We start from the raw sequence: 16,934 nt of genomic DNA, 5'->3' as shown, positions 1-16,934 counted from the left end.
CTGGAACTTTGGAGTTATAGATAGTTGCTGCCATGTGACTGCTGGGTCTTGAACCTGGGTCTTCTGGAAAAGCAGCCAATGTTCTTAACTACTGAGCTATCTCCCCTGCCCCTGAAATACATGTATACAAACATACATACACCATACACATGTGCATGTACATGTGTGTGTGCGCACACATATATATATAGACGTGTGTGTATGTATGTATGTGTGTGTGTGTATACACACACACACACACACACACACACATATATATATATATATGTGTATCCTGAGTGCTGGGATCAAAAGTGTGTGCCAGTATGCCCTGCTCTAAAATAATATTTTTGTCATATGAAGAAGTTAGTTTGCATTTAGAGGCCTTTGTTGCTATCTTGCCCAGCCAATGAGTTGAAGTCTCATTAAGTTATGAGTACGTGTGCATGCATATGTGTTCAAAGGGTCTCCCATAGCACAGGCTGTCGTCAGACTTGCTGCTTATTTGAGGATGGCCTTAAATTTCCGATCTTTCTGTCCCCACACTCGGGCTAGAGTTACAGATGTGTGGTTCTGTGCATGGCTGCTGTGCTCCACGATGACCACTGTTTTCAGATAGATAATTCTCTTTTCTGAGGGGAAACAGGTTTCCCTTCATTTTAAGCAGCTACAGGTGTGTGTGTGTGTGTGTGTGTGTGTGTGTGTGTGTGTGTGTGTTGGGCGGACGATGATCGTGGTACAGTGGACCTTGGTGATTGCTTCAGAAGAATGCGTTTCCATGCTTACTCAGAGGAGTTGGACTGAGAGTGCGCAGCAGGAAGCCTGGCTGTCTGGGACTGGCTGGGACTGGCTGGGACTGGTCCATGCTAATTTATATTCTGAGATATAACATGGCGTGGACTCAGCCTTCTCTCATGGCCATAAAGACCTGGGCTTGGAGCATGCAGCATATCCCTCTTAGGTTGAGGTCATCAAAGGGAGGGTTGGGCCCATTCCTGGGACCTGAGCTCACATATGACCAGAGTGGTTTGTCTAAATCCTTTGGCCCTAAAAGGGTCAGAGCGCTGGGATCAGAAGGGAGGTTTTATTCTTGCAACCCCACCGCTCTCTCCATTCCTCGCAGGTATCCCCACCTGGGTTCACTTAGACTCTTTCATGACAGGGCTGGAGAGATGGCACAGTGGTTAAGAGCACTCATTGTTATAAGTTTCCAGCACCCGTACGGTGGTTCATGACCATCTATAAGGGAATCTGGTGCCCTCTTCTGGCATGTAGGTGTATATGCAGCAAAGCGCTCATACATAAAATAAGCAAAAAAAGCAAGCCTTGGGGGGGGTAGGGGGGGTAGGGGGGGTGGGGGGGTGAAGCACCTTTATGATCACACACATGTGCACGAGCTTTCATGGCCCACTGTCCTTTTAGGAGCATGCGTACAGAGTTCTTTCCTCCTACGTGCATGTGCCTGCCGTTACCGCTCGTACCGTGCACATGCTCACACACCATCCTGTGCGGTCACGCACCCTGACGAAGAACTGTAACCACATGTGTTTATGACTCACTGTTCACAGCGTGTTTACACAGTCAACAGCTTTCATGCACACGCACAGGCCCCGATTGTCACGGCTGTACTCTTGCCACATATTCCTTCTCTTCCTAACTCTTACAGGGCTACACACACATACATGCACATACCAAGCATTCTCACGACCACATACTCACATATTTGACTATGTAAAGATGTATGCATGACCTCCTCCTCATCTGTTTCATAAACACATACACATGTTGGTTTTGAACACACACCCACACGCACACACATGCACACTCACACATGCATACGCACACGCCCACGCCCACTCGCACCCCTTTTACAGTGCTTGCATTTCTCAGTGGTTCCTATACTCTGATGCTTCACACAGCTGTCAGCACTCCGACCAGGACTGCTTGCTGCAATGTGATAGCTCCTTAAGCTTAGCCCTGACTCACTAATGCACTGACCTCTGAGCACCTTTTTTCCACATGCCAGAGAAGTCTGTTGAACATTTGTCCCACACAGATCCCTGGCTTTGAAAGATTTTTATTTTCCAAATATACCATCCACGTTGCTTTGCTTCTTCTTTTGAAAACTATTTGGGGACACTTGTTTCAGTTGACGGCTCCGGTCAGTATGAGATGCCTGGGATGGTTGCGCTCAGTAATGAGAGATGGAGAAGCTGAGGGCTGTGTTCAGTATCTGAGATGTCTGGAATGTGGGCAGTGGTTGACAGGCCCCAGTGTTAGCTCTGGCTGTCCCAGGTCTGCTGCTCTGTTGCACTGATGTTCTGGCTTTCTGGTTGAGACTTTTCATTTTAGCAAAACAGAAGAATTGTACTTAGTATTTTTTTTTTTTCGAGACAGGGTTTCTTTGTATAGTCCTGGCTGTCCTGGAACTCACTTTGTAGACCAGGCTGGCCTCAAACTCAGAAATCCGCCTGCCTCTGCCTCCCAAGTGCTGGGATTAAAGGCGTGCGCCACCACCGCCCAGCTTGTGTACTTAGTATCTTAATAGACAGTACTTAAATCAGCACTTGCTAAACACACGTTAGACCAGCATCCCTTTAATACAAATGAAACCTTAATCAAGTGTCCTATGAAGCAGATTTATAATCCATGAGACTGACGCTGAGCTGTGGGTTGCTGAGATGGCTCAGTGGTTGAAAGTGCCATCCATGAAGACTTGACAGCCTGAGATTGACCCCCAGATCCTACAGTGGAAGGCGAGAACTGACTTCTGAGAGTTACCTCCACAAGCATACTATGGTCTACACTCACCAGGCCTCACACACATACAACTAGAATTTCAAAAGATAAATAAGAGAGTTTAGAACCCTTTGAGTTGGTTCCACCCTGGCTGTCCTCGAAAGTACAATCGCAACACTCAGGAGGCCGAAGCAAGTGGATCTCTTGAGTTCAAGGCCAACCTGGTCTACAGAGCAAGTTCTGGGACAGCCAGGGCTACACAGAGAAACCCTGTCTCAAAAAACTAAAAAAGAAGAAAGAAAGAGCGGGAGTTAGGGGAGAGGAGAGAGGAGAGAGGAGAGAGAGAGAGAGAGAGAGAGAGAGAGAGAGAGAGAGAGAGAGAGAGAGAGAACTATGTCAGAAAGTCCAATTTACAGCCTTTGGAATTAGAGAGGAAGTCGTGATCACTGGAATTGGGTGTCACAGAGGAGGAGCTAAACTGACTGGTTTCTACCAGTGTCCTGGTGTGACTGTCCACAATACTTCTCTCCACTGTGAAGAAGGATTTCGTGTGGACTGTCCATGGTGCGCTCACAGAGGTGATATGAGGTGCACTGGGAAGGAGAGACCCATCACTGTCTTCTTGGGGAGTAGCTGGAAAGTTGAGCTTCAGTGACGCTGGCCCAGAGAGCTTGTTGGGTGAGCCAGTGCCTCCCTCCTCCTGTGCCCAGCGGGGTGTGCTAGGTACTAGGGGAGCTGAGTGCTAAGGCTGGATGCTGGTGTCTGCTTGTACTTGGAACATATTTGATACCTTTTCAGAACCCCCTTTCTGTCTGTTGTCTCCTGTGAGTCCCTTGACAACCTGTGATCTCCCTGAAGTGATGGGTGTTATGTCCTTTCTCTGTCAGATGTAGAAACCCGAAATTGCAGAGGCAAAATCTCACTGCTGGTCCTACTAAAGGTGCAGAGAGAACCGGACCCCTCTGAAGGGTTTGTGGCAGGCTGCTAGCCCTAGTAAATCTCACGCAAGACGTTATGCTCTGGGCATGGCTTCTAGAAGTCAGCTTTTGATTTTCTGACAGTATTTCGGGTGGGCCCAGCCTTGAGGGCTTCAGGAGCCATGGGTGCTGAGCTGTCACAGAGTTTGTATTGCTAGGAAGTGGTGTCTGTGCTTCCTTCCATGTGTGGGGACTTGTAATTCACTGCCAGCTGCCTGACAGTGGTGTGTGTGTGTGTGTGTGTGTGTGTGTGCGTGCGTGCTAGCTGTCACTCCTATCTCAAGAGAGGATAAAAGCCTTCCCAGGGTCACATGACCAGCCTACTCCAGAGTCTGCCACCTTTCAAGAGAGGAGTGGCCCCAGGTTGTAGTGAGGGGCTGTGGCTTTCAGAGGGCAAGTTAAATGACCCTAATCCTAGGCCAGGATTTCCTCCTTGGAGTTTCTTGAAAGTCTTATTAGGTACGAGCTTGTAGAATCACACGTGTGCTCAGTTTTTTTACATGAAGTTCTGGTGTTAGAGCTTCCAAAGCTGCCTGGAGTTCTTATGTAGGGTCTACAGATACAGATGGTGTAAAGGAAGGCCAGTGACCGGGAGAGGTCTAAGTATAGATCTGTAAAGGTCACCCCTCACGGTTGGCAGGGGATCAGACAAGGTTCTATGGGTGATGTGTGGGAAGAGGTGGTCCAGACGAGGTCTTGAGGGAGATGAACTGGTCATCATCCTCCATCCAGGAGCAGGAGAAGCTGTGGTCAAGCAAGGATGGTGCTCCAGATGGTTGTGGGTACCACTGGAGGACTAAGGATGCCTTGAGTCAGAGAAAAGTGTGGGCTGGAGTCCAGGTGAGCTGGAGGAGGGCGGAGCCAGCTGAGGGAGGGGCCAGTGAAGTGGGTGGGGCTGTGAGTGGGAAGGCACACACCCTCGAAGGCTTGAGGAGATGAGTAGAAGGGTTCTCCAGAGGCCACTATGGGTGTGACATGGGGCATTCTCAGGGAAGACAAGATGTCTGAAACACACCCCTCTTGGTGTTAGGTACACCACGACTCCTGATTTTCCCTTTTACTGTGACTCTGTGGGAGGGCTTGCTTATGTTATCCCGAGTCCTGGTTCTCATATCTGAGACATGGCAAGAAGGGTGGTGTTTCCTTGTGAGGAACTTTGAGGATTAAAGGAGCACCATCCTGGCAGGGGAGGAGCACTTACACATCATAGTGGTGGCCATCATCTTCATCTTTCTGGGTCACCACCGCCATTTCCTCAGACCTCTCTCCCTTAGTCTGAGGTATGTAAGAGCCTCTTCTTGTTCTGCTAGCTTTAAAGAGGCTCCTACTTGATGCGCCATCTTTGCCCAGATCATGGCATGAGCTCAGTTTCCAGCAGCTTTGCTGGGGCCCTGTATCCTTTGCTGAGCTGGGCAAGTGGTGGGGCTTGCCATCTGGTAGGGCAGTAGGGAGCCAGGCCTGTGTGAATGTATAGCCAGCCAGAGAGCATCAGACTGGAGTGTCTACCCCTCCTGTTTGTTAGGGGGAAATGGGGATGAGGGGGAGTGGGAGTGACTTTGGGGAAGCCAGAGACGCCTCAGAGACTGCCTTTGATGTTTATAGAGCCAGAAGGCCTACATTTCAGGCCGCCCTCCCTCCGTAACACACACTCACACCCACCTACTCTTGAGCCTTCTGCTGTTCACAGCCTACCCCACACCCTTCCTGGCAGAGCCCCTTGCAAATGCTGGCTCTGGGGCCTGGCACTTTCGCCTCTGAATCAGGACCTGTGAGTTTGGGAGTTGCAACTTCTGCTAAGCTGAGATGATAATTGCACTATTTAAAGCAGGCCCCGGAGCCAGGGAAGCCAGGTGTCCCCATGTGGCCGCCAATCTAAAGTTTCTTTTGCTTACCCACTCGGGTAGTGGTTGGGGTGGGCAGGAGGTCCTACACGGACCTCTAGGGGTTTCTGCCTGGCACCTTTCTCTGGCCTCATCTCCAGCCAGCTCTGTGTGCCATCTCACCAGAGGAAGTGGAGTTGCCACCTGGCACCTGGTTTGCAGGGAGGCTGGGGAAAGGTTTTTGGCTGCAGAGCCAGCTTCTCAGTTGTCAGAGTGGCCGGGAAGACGTGGGGAGGCTGGGCCGGGCCGCATGGCGAGCAGCTCACAGTTATCTCTGTCTCACCTGCGGACTCTAGCATCGTTCTTGGAAGATGAGAGGGCGTTGCCATGTGGAGACGTGGCCTAGGACAGAAGGAGCTTCTCAGATACCACTCCTGGGCTCTCCTTTACCCAAGATGAAGGCAGTTCCTTCTCTGCCATGGTAGGGGTGCTTTCTCCTTAAAGCCAGGCTCCATCTTACAGCCCAGGCTTCGTGAAGGGTACCATGCTCAGGCTCACCCAGCTAGACTCTGGTAGAACTGCACCCAAGATTTCCTAAGACCTGGCTCTAGCCTTCTTCATTTGTGCTAGACCACAGGGTCCCTAGGGGTCTGGCATTGAAGCCATCTGCAGGGGGCCGAGAATAGTCTCCATCTCCCCTTTCCCTCCACCCCTCCCCCATCTAGTGACCAAGACCAGGGTCTTGCACAAGCTTTCAACAAACAGACAGACAGACACCCCCAAAACCTAAGTGGTTGTGGGGGGCTACAGAGAGAATGTAAGCGCACTGTTGATGAGTTTGGAGAGGGAAGGTGGGGCCCCGGGGCCTTTCAGTCTCTCAGCCTGGAGCACTCAGGATGAAGGGGCTCGGAATCACTGGGCGGGAGATATTTTGGAGAAATTGCTGCTGTCAGTATCCCCTAGGGCAGTTTATCAGACTGGAGTAGCCATCTATCCTGTGTTCCCAGCTGCTCTGAGGTGGGGAGGGAGCATGGGCTGTCTGACCACAACTTTCCACCATTGTTCAGCTGGTGGGAAGGATCCCCACGAGAAACGTTCATATTTATTTCTCTGTCTGGGAGCGTGTGTGTTTGCCCTAGCTCTTTCCTTGTTCCCTTGTCTGCCCCCTGCCAGCCTTGTGTGTGTGTGTGTGCACATGTGTGTGTGTATGTGTGTGTGTGTATGTGTGTGTGTGTATGTGTGTGTATATGTGTGTGTTTGTGTGTGTATGTGTGTGTATATGTGTGTGTTTGTGTGTGTATGTGTGTGTGTGTGTATGTGTGTGTGTATGTGTGTGTGTGTGTATGTGTGTGTGTGTGTATATGTGTGTGTGTATGTGTGTGTATGTATATGTATATGTGTGTATATGTGTCTGTTTGTGTGTGTGTATGTGTGTGCGTATGTGTGTGTATATGTGTGTGTATATGTGTGTGTATGTGTGTGTATATGTGTGTGTGTATGTGTGTGTGTGTGAATGTGTGTGTGTATGTGTGTGTGTATATGTGTGTGTGTGTGTGTGGTACTGGCTTGAGCCATGGCACCTCTGGGTATGGCTGTGAGTTCTGGGGTTTTCTAGCTGCTTCTCTGTCTCCTCCCTTGCTTGTCCCCCAGTTTTGCCTGTTTTATCAGCAGACTGGTTTTCTCTGTTGAGCTCAGCCCTGCCAGAAGCCCACATCTGACCTCTCACTCATATAGGCTCTTGCCCCTCCTTGGCTGCTTGCTTCACCTGCTGAAGTGTACATAGGCTGCCCTACATCTTTAGAAACGGGGTGGGTGAGGTGGGAAGGACAGCACTACTTATGGTCTCCAGAGTAGCAACCATTGTATTGGGACCTTTCTGCAGTTTTGGAGTTCTCCAGTGGATGACCTGAGGACATTCCCTGTGAGAGCCGATGAAGCCAGTGGCCTAGCCCTGGCCAGGAGGTGGAACACTGACGGTGGCCAGAGAACTTTGCAGCTGAGAACTTCTAACTTCCATGTCCAACCTTCCTGTGCCCCTGTGACCTCTGGGCTCCTGGGCTGTGCTTATGAATGGTCATGGTCTGACTGGTAACTTTTGGTAGCACCAGCAGTGGGTAATTACCTAGACCAAGGGAGCAGATTGCCAGCCATGAGTAAGCTGCCTCACACAAGGTCTCCCTCTGGAAGCATCCCTTTTCATTCCCACTTCCATAAGGACATGGGGAGTCTTTGTCATCCAGTCTCCAACAAAGAGGTGGAGGCTGCGGACATACTGGTCTGCGTGCATTCTCCTCAGCAGACTTCAGAAGTGGGAAATGACAAGCCAGCCTCATCCCTGACTTATGGGCATCCTAGCAGGTCAGGGCTCTGCCTGCCCCACTGCCCAGCCTGAGCCTTGCTAAGACCTCAGCCATGTTATGGGAGTCCAGCCTGGGGGGGTGGTGTTTCTCCCATCCACTAAGCCTTTTAACCCCTTCTGTGCCCACCTTTGCTTGAATGTGGGAGAGGAGGCTTGAATGTGGGAGAGGGGGGAAGCGGGGAGATACCCCATTTCCTCTACTTCCACCTTCAGGTCTCAGGAGGACTCTGGGCAGCCTGCCGGCTGCTCCCCTACCGCTGACTGAATCATTTCTATATTTGGCCAGCAAGCCACGTGGGTGGGAACCACTGTGGCTGCACTTCTGACAGCTGCAGGAGGTGGGGGGCAGGGGCTGCAGGCACAGAGGCTAGGCAGGAGACATGTGCATTCCGTGGGCAAACTAACAAGGTGCCACCAACTCGAGTAAGCCCCGAGAAGGGCATGTGCCAACCCCCAATCCTCTCCCACTCTGGTTCAGGGCCCTCCTCCTTTGCTCCTCCCCCGATGCCATGCTCTCTTCAGCTGGTCCTCACGGCACTCTCTTCTCCCACAGACCACACCGCCCTCCAGAAACCATGGGTGTTGCTAGACCCAGCTGGGATTCTGCCAAGCTCTGGTGCTCAGTCTAAGACAAGGGCTGCGTTCCAGCCCTGTTCGCCCAGCCTGTCATGGCCACACACCGATGCCTCCCGCTTGTGTGGGGACACAGGGCACCCAGCCCCAACCCTGAAAGGTTAAGCCAGGCCTTCTGGCTCCATTCCACAGGGACACTGCAGGCCCGAGGATCCCTTCAGAGCAAGAGCAACTGATGTCATGGGAGAAGCCCCTACCCAACTGTCCACTTGCCTGGCACTGCCTGTTCTGAGACCCACGCCCTGGGTCCTTCTGCAGGTGCCAACCCCGTGAGCTCCCTCCCACCCCCTGACCCGACGCTGAGAAGGCTCTCTCCATTCCCATCATGTGTGAGGTGATGCCCACAATCAATGAGGGGGACCCCCTGGGGCCCCCCCACGGTGCCGATGCTGAGGCCAACTTTGAGCAACTGATGGTGAACATGCTGGATGAGCGAGAGAAGTTGCTGGAGTCCCTTCGGGAGAGTCAGGAAACTTTGGTAGCCACACAGAGCCGGCTCCAGGATGCCCTCCATGAACGAGATCAGCTCCAGCGCCACCTGAACTCCGCCCTTCCCCAGGTAAGGTTCCAGACTCTCCTGGGTCCTTTGACGTTGTCGCCTTTGGCCCTTCAGTCTCTGCATCTCTTTGCACCTCGCATACTGGAGTTCACAGAGTATTTGGCCTTCATGTTCCCTCCTAAGTGCAGCTGCCTGGATTGGCTTCACCTGGAGAAGTGAACTCAGAAAGAAAATCCAGCCATGACTGCCAACAGTAGGGAGGCCAGACTACCAGTAGGTGGCGCCCTAGACTGGAAAGAAACCTCCTTTCTGAGTTGACAGGAAGAGGGAATCAAGGAAAGTAGAGTTGGGAGAAGCAGCAGAGATCAGCCTTCGTTTCCAGTTTCCCTACAGCAAGATGAAGATAAGAGACCTCACACAGATAACCATAGGCTGAGCTGAACCTCAGGGCCAGGTGTCTTGGTGTCCTATTTCATGGTCCTCAATAACATCTCCAACAGCTAAAACATAGTTATCTTTCATTTATTGTGTACATTCTGTGGGCTAGGTTTTCTTTATCCATCATCTCAGTAGATTTCCCACAATGAAGCTCGTACAGTTAGGGCCGTCACCCTGTTCTGTCAGTGGTGAAACGGGCGCTTAGGGGAATCAGTCAGTGGCATATTGCCCTCCAGGTGGTAAATAGCAGCAGGAGGGCTGTGTACCCCCTTCCCCTCCCCCCAAGACAGTGTCTGTTCTCTGCTTTATTTCCTCTTTTCACATGGGTTCTGGAAATCTGAGTACCCACTTATACCAGTACCTTGTATACTTACTTATACTAATAGATATTCTGGGGATGGGGATGCGTGGTTAGAGGCTAGAGACTTGCATAGGAACCCAAGTTATCCTACAGCTTCTCCGAGAAGGTGTGGTCTGCCAGGTCACCAAGTCCAGGGAGGCTGGAGTTTGTCTGTCTATACGTAGAGTACAGAGTCTACTTGGCCAGCTTGCCTTTTCCACCTCTTCCTAGGAGAGAAATGGGTTTGTGTGCACTGCAGGACCACCCTGAACCAGTGGGGGAGAAGCAGCCCAGAGAAGTCAAATAACCCAAGCCTTGGCTGCAGGTCCCTTCTCCAAATCTAGGGAGATCCAGGGCTGAGCCTGGAGTGGTGAGCTTCAGTCCAGTGGCCTAGAGTCTTGTGGTGGTTTATGTCTTAAGAATATGGACCCTGGGGCTGGTGAGATGGCTCAGTGGGTAAGAGCACCCGACTGCTCTTCCGAAGGTCCAGAGTTCAAATCCCAGCAACCATATGGTGGCTCACAACCATCCGTAACGAGATCTGACTCCCTCTTTTGGAATGTCTGAAGTCAGCTACAGTGTACTTGCATATAATAAATAAATAAATCTTAAAAAAAAAGAATATGGACCCTGGTGGAGAGGAGGCGTGGCCAGGTGGGCCCTGGCTACCTTGCCCATCACAAGCCCTGGGTAATATATGCAAGATTACATAGCTAACTGGGGAGAGCTGAGATTTGACTTCTGGTCTTCCCAATGGTTTATAGTCAAAGCTTCATTGGGGGGAGGCAGTGACTGGCAAGGGTCGGATACTTCCTTCCATTCCAGAGTCTGGAAAGCCCCTGAGGAGGCCGAACCCTTTGGAGATGGCCTTTGGAAGTGGAATGTGAGCTCATCAAGGGGTGACAGAGGCTGTGTAAGGGGAGACAGTCTTGCCCTGTGAAGGCGTGCTCCATAGATGGTTTGTTGATGTTTGGAAACAGTAAGCCACCAAGGTGATCAAGGTCTTGGGGTACTCAGAAAAAAGCCACCAGAGAAAAGTCTGAAAACTAGTCCTTAACTTTATGGACAGGCTTGTCCGTTGGGGGATTCTCCTGGCAGCAGGCTATCACATGAGTTAGAGCTGGAGAGGGAGGGCACAGCATGCTGGGTAGGGAGACGGGGCAGCTGCCCAGCGTGGGGCCAGAGGAGAGGAGAGTGTTAGAGAGAGACCATTAGGGATGGATAGTATTATGAGGTGTGGGCACCCCTTCAAGTCCTTTCTCTAGGGGTGTCTGTGTCCCCGTATAGGTATATGTGTGCAAGCTGGGGGTTAGAGCAGTGTCAGGCTCAGGCCTCAGCTTCCAGATAATGAAATATTGAACTCTCCTTCACTTTGGCTGCAGACCTAGATAGAAAGGGAGTAATCAGGACTAGGGTGACAAGTCCTCAGTTTCTCTCCGTCTGGCTCTCTGGTCCCTTGCCATTCCCCACAACTCTTCCATCCCCTTTGCCTGGTCTGCAGTGACAGTGCTGCCTGTGGTTATGAATTCTTGGTATTTACAGGGGGCCACAGAGGAAGGGCGAGGCCCCAGCCTCTGCAGTCTGCGAAGACTTCATGGCCACAGGATGCAGCCACTCATCCATCTGAGAATGTTTTTTGGGACCGTGTGGTGTCATTAGGCTGGTGGGATGTGGTGGGCCTGGAACTTCAAGGAGAGCACTCTTCCCTTGTAGTTTGTTTAATAGTAGAGTGGGGCTTGGAAAGACCTCTACATGGCAGTGTGGGGGAGTTTCCCCTTGGAAGGGACAGTCGGTATATGCCATCAGGTGCTGAGCTATAGCCTTGGCTTAATTGAATAGGGCTCCCAGAAGCCAGGGCAGGCACCACAGGGCTGTGTTCCTCCCCTCTCATGTAGGTGGGTCTTTCAACCTATTTGTTGTACTAGCTATCTGCAGCTTGCAAAGCCTGTGTGTGTGTATGTATGTGTGTGTGTGTGTGTGTGTGTGTGTGTGTGGTGATGGAAGAAAGCTTCCTGGGAATCATGCACACATGAGCTTTATAGCATCAATCTAGAGGGTGAGTGTAGTCTGGTCACTGGTGACTGGAGAGGCAGGCCTTTCAGGGCAGACTTAACCAGTTTCTGTAAGCAGTCCTGTTTCTTGGAATCCTAATATGTTCTTCACCTCCAGTAGTTCCCGATAGCTGCAGGCTTCCTGCACTGCCAGGGGGCCAGGCTGGGATGTGAGGGAGGTGGGCTGATAAGAGGGTGGATAAGAGAAGCCTCCCGTGGATTTGGGTATGCAGGGCACCAGTTGGAGGTGAATCCCAAGCACTGAGGGCTTCTGGGGGCTTTCAGGAATTTGCCACTTTAACTCGGGAGCTAAGCATGTGTCGGGAGCAGCTTCTGGAGCGGGAGGAAGAGATATCTGAGCTGAAAGCAGAGCGGAATAACACAAGGGTAAGTAAGGGGTGGCCTTGTGTGTGTGCGCATGTGCACCCTGCCACAGGAGCAGGCGGCAGCTTGGCTGAGCAGGTTCTGCCTCCCATCCTGGGGTTACGGGCAGACAAGGACACCTAGTCCCTAGCACTGGGTTCTTGCTTGTGGTTCCTGGGTCACAGTGGGGTTGGTTGAAGTTCTGGGGGAGAGGCCAGGGGAGCCACGCTGGGGTCAGCTGTTTAATGGAGGAGCAGCTGTTTATGGACATCGTGCTTGGTGATCCTGTGGGCCCTGCTTTGTAGCCCTTAGGGCGCATGCCCATGGCCCTCTCTCCTTTCCTCCCCTGCTCTCTCCCAGCTGCTTCTGGAACATCTGGAATGCCTCGTGTCCCGCCATGAGCGGTCATTGCGGATGACAGTGGTAAAACGGCAGGCCCAGTCACCTTCAGGTGTCTCCAGTGAGGTGGAGGTGCTGAAGGCCCTCAAGTCACTATTTGAGCACCACAAGGCCCTGGATGAGAAGGTACCCACCTGCCTCACCCTTTCCCATCCAGGCCTCCCTGAGTCTCCTATCCTCTTTCCTGGGTTTATCTACCCCTGCTGTTAGGGAACCTGTCTTCCAGCTGTAGGACCCCTCCTGCTATTGGTCTGGTTGCCAATCCTAGTAGGTTCCCTGCTGGGCCGTTGCATCTCCACAGGCCCTTCACATTCTCCCATGTGGCAGACCAAGCCTGCACTGCCCCAGCCCTGAGTTCTGTAGGATGGCTTTCTTCCCCACATCTTTCCTTACCCTGGGCAGGTGCGAGAGCGGCTCCGGGCAGCTCTAGAGCGCGTTACTACCTTGGAGGAGCAGTTGGCAGGAGCTCACCAGCAGGTAAGCTGCACTGTCCCTCTGAGAAAGCCAGCCAGTAACTCTTTTTTTTTTTTTTTTTTGGTTTTTCGAGACAGGGTTTCTCTGTGTAGCCCTGGCTGTCCTGGAACTCACTTTGTAGACCAGGCTGGCCTCGAACTCAGAAATCCGCCTGCCTCTGCCTCCCGAGTGCTGGGATTAAAGGCGTGCGCCACCACGCCCGGCGTGCCAGTAACTCTTGATCACCGTGTGTTCTTTATCAGATATCTGCCTGCGGTGGTTGGGGACAGGTAGCTGAAGAGTGTTTTTCTAGGAGGACTCTTTTGTGACTCATGGTTTTTATTTATTTATTTATTTATCTATTTATTTATTTATTTATTTTGTGTGTGTGTGTGTGCGTGTGCGTGTGCGTGTGCGTGTGCGTGTGCGTGTGCGTGTGCGTGTGCGTGTGTGTGTGTGTTGGGGTTGTGTCTTACAGGTATCTGCCCTGCAGCAGGGTGCAGGAATTCGGGATGGAGTAGCAGAAGAGGAAGGGACTGTGGATCTGGGACCAAAACGCCTGTGGAAAGTGGGTAATGGGGAACTATTTGTCAGGAGCCTGCATCCCATAGGACAGGAGTGGGAGGTCCTGCCTGCCTGGGCTCAGCTGGCTATGGCTTTAATTAAGCTTGGGGCGTTCTATCCTCTTCCCACTCCTCTTTTCCCTCCTCGCTCCTCGGCAAGGGAATCTGTAGGTTTTCAGTTTTGTGCTACTGTACATGATAGGCCTATGCACACATCTTCCTGTGGGCAAGCATCTGACAAGCTTCCTCTGGTCTCCGAGCCTTTCTGACCCTTATCTGCCCCTTCCTGGGATACAAGAGGTGGAGCCAGAAGGAAAAACTAGAAACATGGTTTTTGTTTGTTTGTTTGTTTTTAAAGATATACGATACACAGGAGACCATGGGTATTTGGCCATTATCAGGAGTGAGCTACTAGGCTCAGTGGCCCTAAGCTCTAATGTGGGGTAGAGCTATGAGCTGTGGGCATGGGTTCCTTCCTCCCATCCTCCCTGGGATGGAGCAGGGTGGGGTATGGGCATCTCTGGCTCCTTGGGTGATGGTTCTCTGTCCCTGGAGGATGACACTGGCCGCGTGGAAGAGCTGCAAGGACTCTTGGAGAAGCAAAACTATGAGTTGAGCCAGGCCCGTGAGCGGCTGGTCACCCTGAGTGCCACTGTGACTGAGCTGGAGGAGGACCTGGGCACGGCCCGCCGAGACCTCATCAAGTCAGAGGAGCTGAGCAGCAAGCATCAGCGGGACCTCCGAGAGGTAGGTGAGGGAGGCCCAGGCCTGCACTAGGCAACTGTGTCTTGCTGGCTACAGGCATCGGCTCTTGGGAGGATATGAACAGGTGTCCAGCCAGGGAGGGTAAGACTCAACCCTTGGCAGGGTCCACTGTGACGGGGGAGATGGGAGGGTTGGGTCAAGGCCAGACACTGACAAGGGAAGCAAGAGCGCAGGCCTTTCTGGGCATGCGCAGTCAGGTGTTAGTGGGAGGGGGCAGCTGTGAGAAGGGCAGGGAAAGGCTAGTGACCTTTCCTCTCCGACTCTCTGCTCCACCCAGGCTCTGGCTCAGAAGGAGGACATGGAAGAGAGAATCACCACACTGGAGAAGCGCTACTTGGCTGCTCAGCGAGAGGCCACATCCATCCATGACCTCAATGACAAACTGGAGAATGAGCTGGCCAACAAGGAATCCCTGCACCGCCAGGTAACGCGGCTAGATGGAGCGGGGTGACATTGTACCTGACTCTAGGGGTCTCGATGATCATGTGGAAACTATTCTTTGGTGGCCATAGGAAAGAGCCAAGACTCTTCTGGCCTGTCACCTGCTTGCTTCCCTGTTGTGGCTGGGATGGAGATGGGGACCTAGTGCTCCATCTTGACTTGCTCTCTTCTTTGTACTGCTAGTGTGAGGAGAAAGCCCGGCATCTGCAGGAGCTGCTAGAAGTGGCAGAGCAGAAGCTGCAGCAGACCATGCGCAAGGCAGAGACTCTGCCCGAGGTGGAGGCTGAGCTGTCTCAGAGAATCGCAGCCCTCACCAAGGCAAGTGGGCCAGGGGCCTGAGATCTTCTATCACCTCCTGTGTCCTAGGCTCTTTTGGAGCCAGGGAGGCACAGCAGGCTGGGGGCCGGGGAGTTGCTCCCCACAGTGAGACACCGTTCAGCACAGTGCCTTGAGTCCTCCAGTCTCTCAGTTGGGAAGGTAATGCTGGTCTTCATTACTTTTTGTTTTGTTTTGGTTTGGTTTTTTTGAGACAAGAGTTTCTCTGTGTAGCCATCTCTCTGTCCTGGAACTCACTCTGTAGACCAGGCTGGCCTTGAACTCAGAGATCCACCTGCCTTTGCTTCCTGAGTTCTAGGATCAAAGGCGTGCGCCATCTTTCCAGGCTTAAGGCAGAGTCCTTTAAGGAGAAGCCGCTACAGGGACACAGGACACTTTTATCATCATCTGGGCCATTCCAGCTGAAACTTCTTCTTGTTTGAGGCTGTAGGATTCGGGGGACTCTACCATCAAGGCAGGAGCAGGGAGAGTTTTAGACTGAGCATATCTTTCTTTACCCAACGGAAGCATTCTAGCCCTGGAGAGCATCCCTGGTTGCTTGAAGGCTGCAGCTTTAGAATGAAGTAAAGGTGTATACAAATTTACCTAATGGAGAGGTAACTGCAGTAATAATTCCTGAGCGGTGTGCAGGCCAGACACCAGTAGACTCAGCGGCCAAAGCAGATATGGCCCTGGTCTTCAGAGGCACGGTAAGTTCAGTCCTTGGAGGACCCATCTGCCACACTGGAAGTCTGTAAGCATCAGGCTCTGGGTCAAGTGCTCATGTGACAGTGGTTCCTTTTACCCGAGGGTTTAGGGAGAGCTATGGTGATCGCAATTCACACCTCTACACAGTTTCCCGTCATAACGACAGAATTCATCTCTGGTTAATTCTAGGTGCATACACTTCCTCCTCTCTTCCAGAGTCTATTGGTTAGGTCACAGAGCCTCTCCCTTAACCGCACCTCAGTTTCCTTCTATGATGGTGGAGTCGCCGGGGTAGCCACTATGGTCCTGGCAGACCTGGAATGAGGCCCGAGACTTAAGTTACAGTAGAGGATGTTGTGGGGGTGGAAGGCTGAGCAAAATCTGTCTCGAAGGGATGGGCTCAAGTGATTGGTGTGTTCAAGTGAGTCATAGCAGGAGGACGTAAAGAAAGGGTTTCCTGACTGTAAGGGATGTAATGTTCTGGGTACAGATACAACAGGGTCCCTATGACTGGATAATGGCCAGGACTGGCTAGCTGGTTTAGTAGTAGAGGTAATAGCCATGGGGAGGCTAGCATTCTGGCATGCTTACCGCACTTGGACATTTACTGTGGATTATTCCCTTTAGTCCTTGTTGGTCCAGTGGGCATACACTTTAAGGTTAGCCCTGGGCAAGAAGAAGAGGGGAAAAGGTAGTAAGAGTTCTGCTCCAAGATGATGGGAGAGAGCTGGGTTTCTGATCCCGAGACTCCCATCTCCAAGACCACCTTGACACCAGGGTTTGTGGCATATGGGGCCTGAGCATAGGGAACAAAGATCTCCAAGGTGGCTGACTGTCCCTGCACCTAGGCTGAGGAACGTCATGGCAACATTGAGGAACATCTGCGGCAGCTGGAAGGGCAGCTGGAAGAGAAGAACCAGGAGCTGGCAAGGGTGAGGGCACCAGTTAGCCATTGGCCTCTTCTCCGTCCCCCCTCCCCCAGGGCAGGCTTATAGGGTGGTCCGTCGGGGGGGGGGTGTCCAGAGGAAAGGCTAGGCTAGGGACAGAGCTCACATGGGGGTAAGAGGAGGCTCTCAGACAGGGAGGAGTGGG

At 52.1% G+C, this 16,934-nt stretch overlaps 1 protein-coding gene across 3 annotated transcripts in view; it reads left to right on the top strand.

Annotated features, from left to right (window-relative positions):
- Ppfia4 (PPFI scaffold protein A4) overlaps positions 1-16,934 on the top strand; it is a 48,738-nt gene that overhangs the window by 3,658 nt on the left and 28,146 nt on the right. For 2 of the 3 annotated variants that reach the window (XM_029480637.2, XM_085841272.1), the window contains exons 2-10: positions 8,428-9,066; positions 12,121-12,222; positions 12,559-12,723; positions 13,000-13,074; positions 13,529-13,618; positions 14,169-14,360; positions 14,656-14,802; positions 15,003-15,137; positions 16,691-16,774. In XM_029480637.2, coding sequence (XP_029336497.1) covers positions 8,833-9,066; positions 12,121-12,222; positions 12,559-12,723; positions 13,000-13,074; positions 13,529-13,618; positions 14,169-14,360; positions 14,656-14,802; positions 15,003-15,137; positions 16,691-16,774 — 1,224 coding nt within the window. In that variant the 5' untranslated portion in view covers positions 8,428-8,832. The remainder of the gene's footprint in view (positions 1-8,427; positions 9,067-12,120; positions 12,223-12,558; positions 12,724-12,999; positions 13,075-13,528; positions 13,619-14,168; positions 14,361-14,655; positions 14,803-15,002; positions 15,138-16,690; positions 16,775-16,934) is intronic. The other variant, XM_085841274.1, reaches the window with a different exon arrangement.

Source organism: Mus caroli, unplaced genomic scaffold, assembly GCF_978045245.1.
Source record: "Mus caroli unplaced genomic scaffold, Mus_caroli_1 scaffold_1, whole genome shotgun sequence".
Lineage (NCBI taxonomy): Eukaryota > Metazoa > Chordata > Mammalia > Rodentia > Muridae > Mus > Mus caroli.
This window is presented reverse-complemented; position numbering and strand designations above follow the sequence as displayed.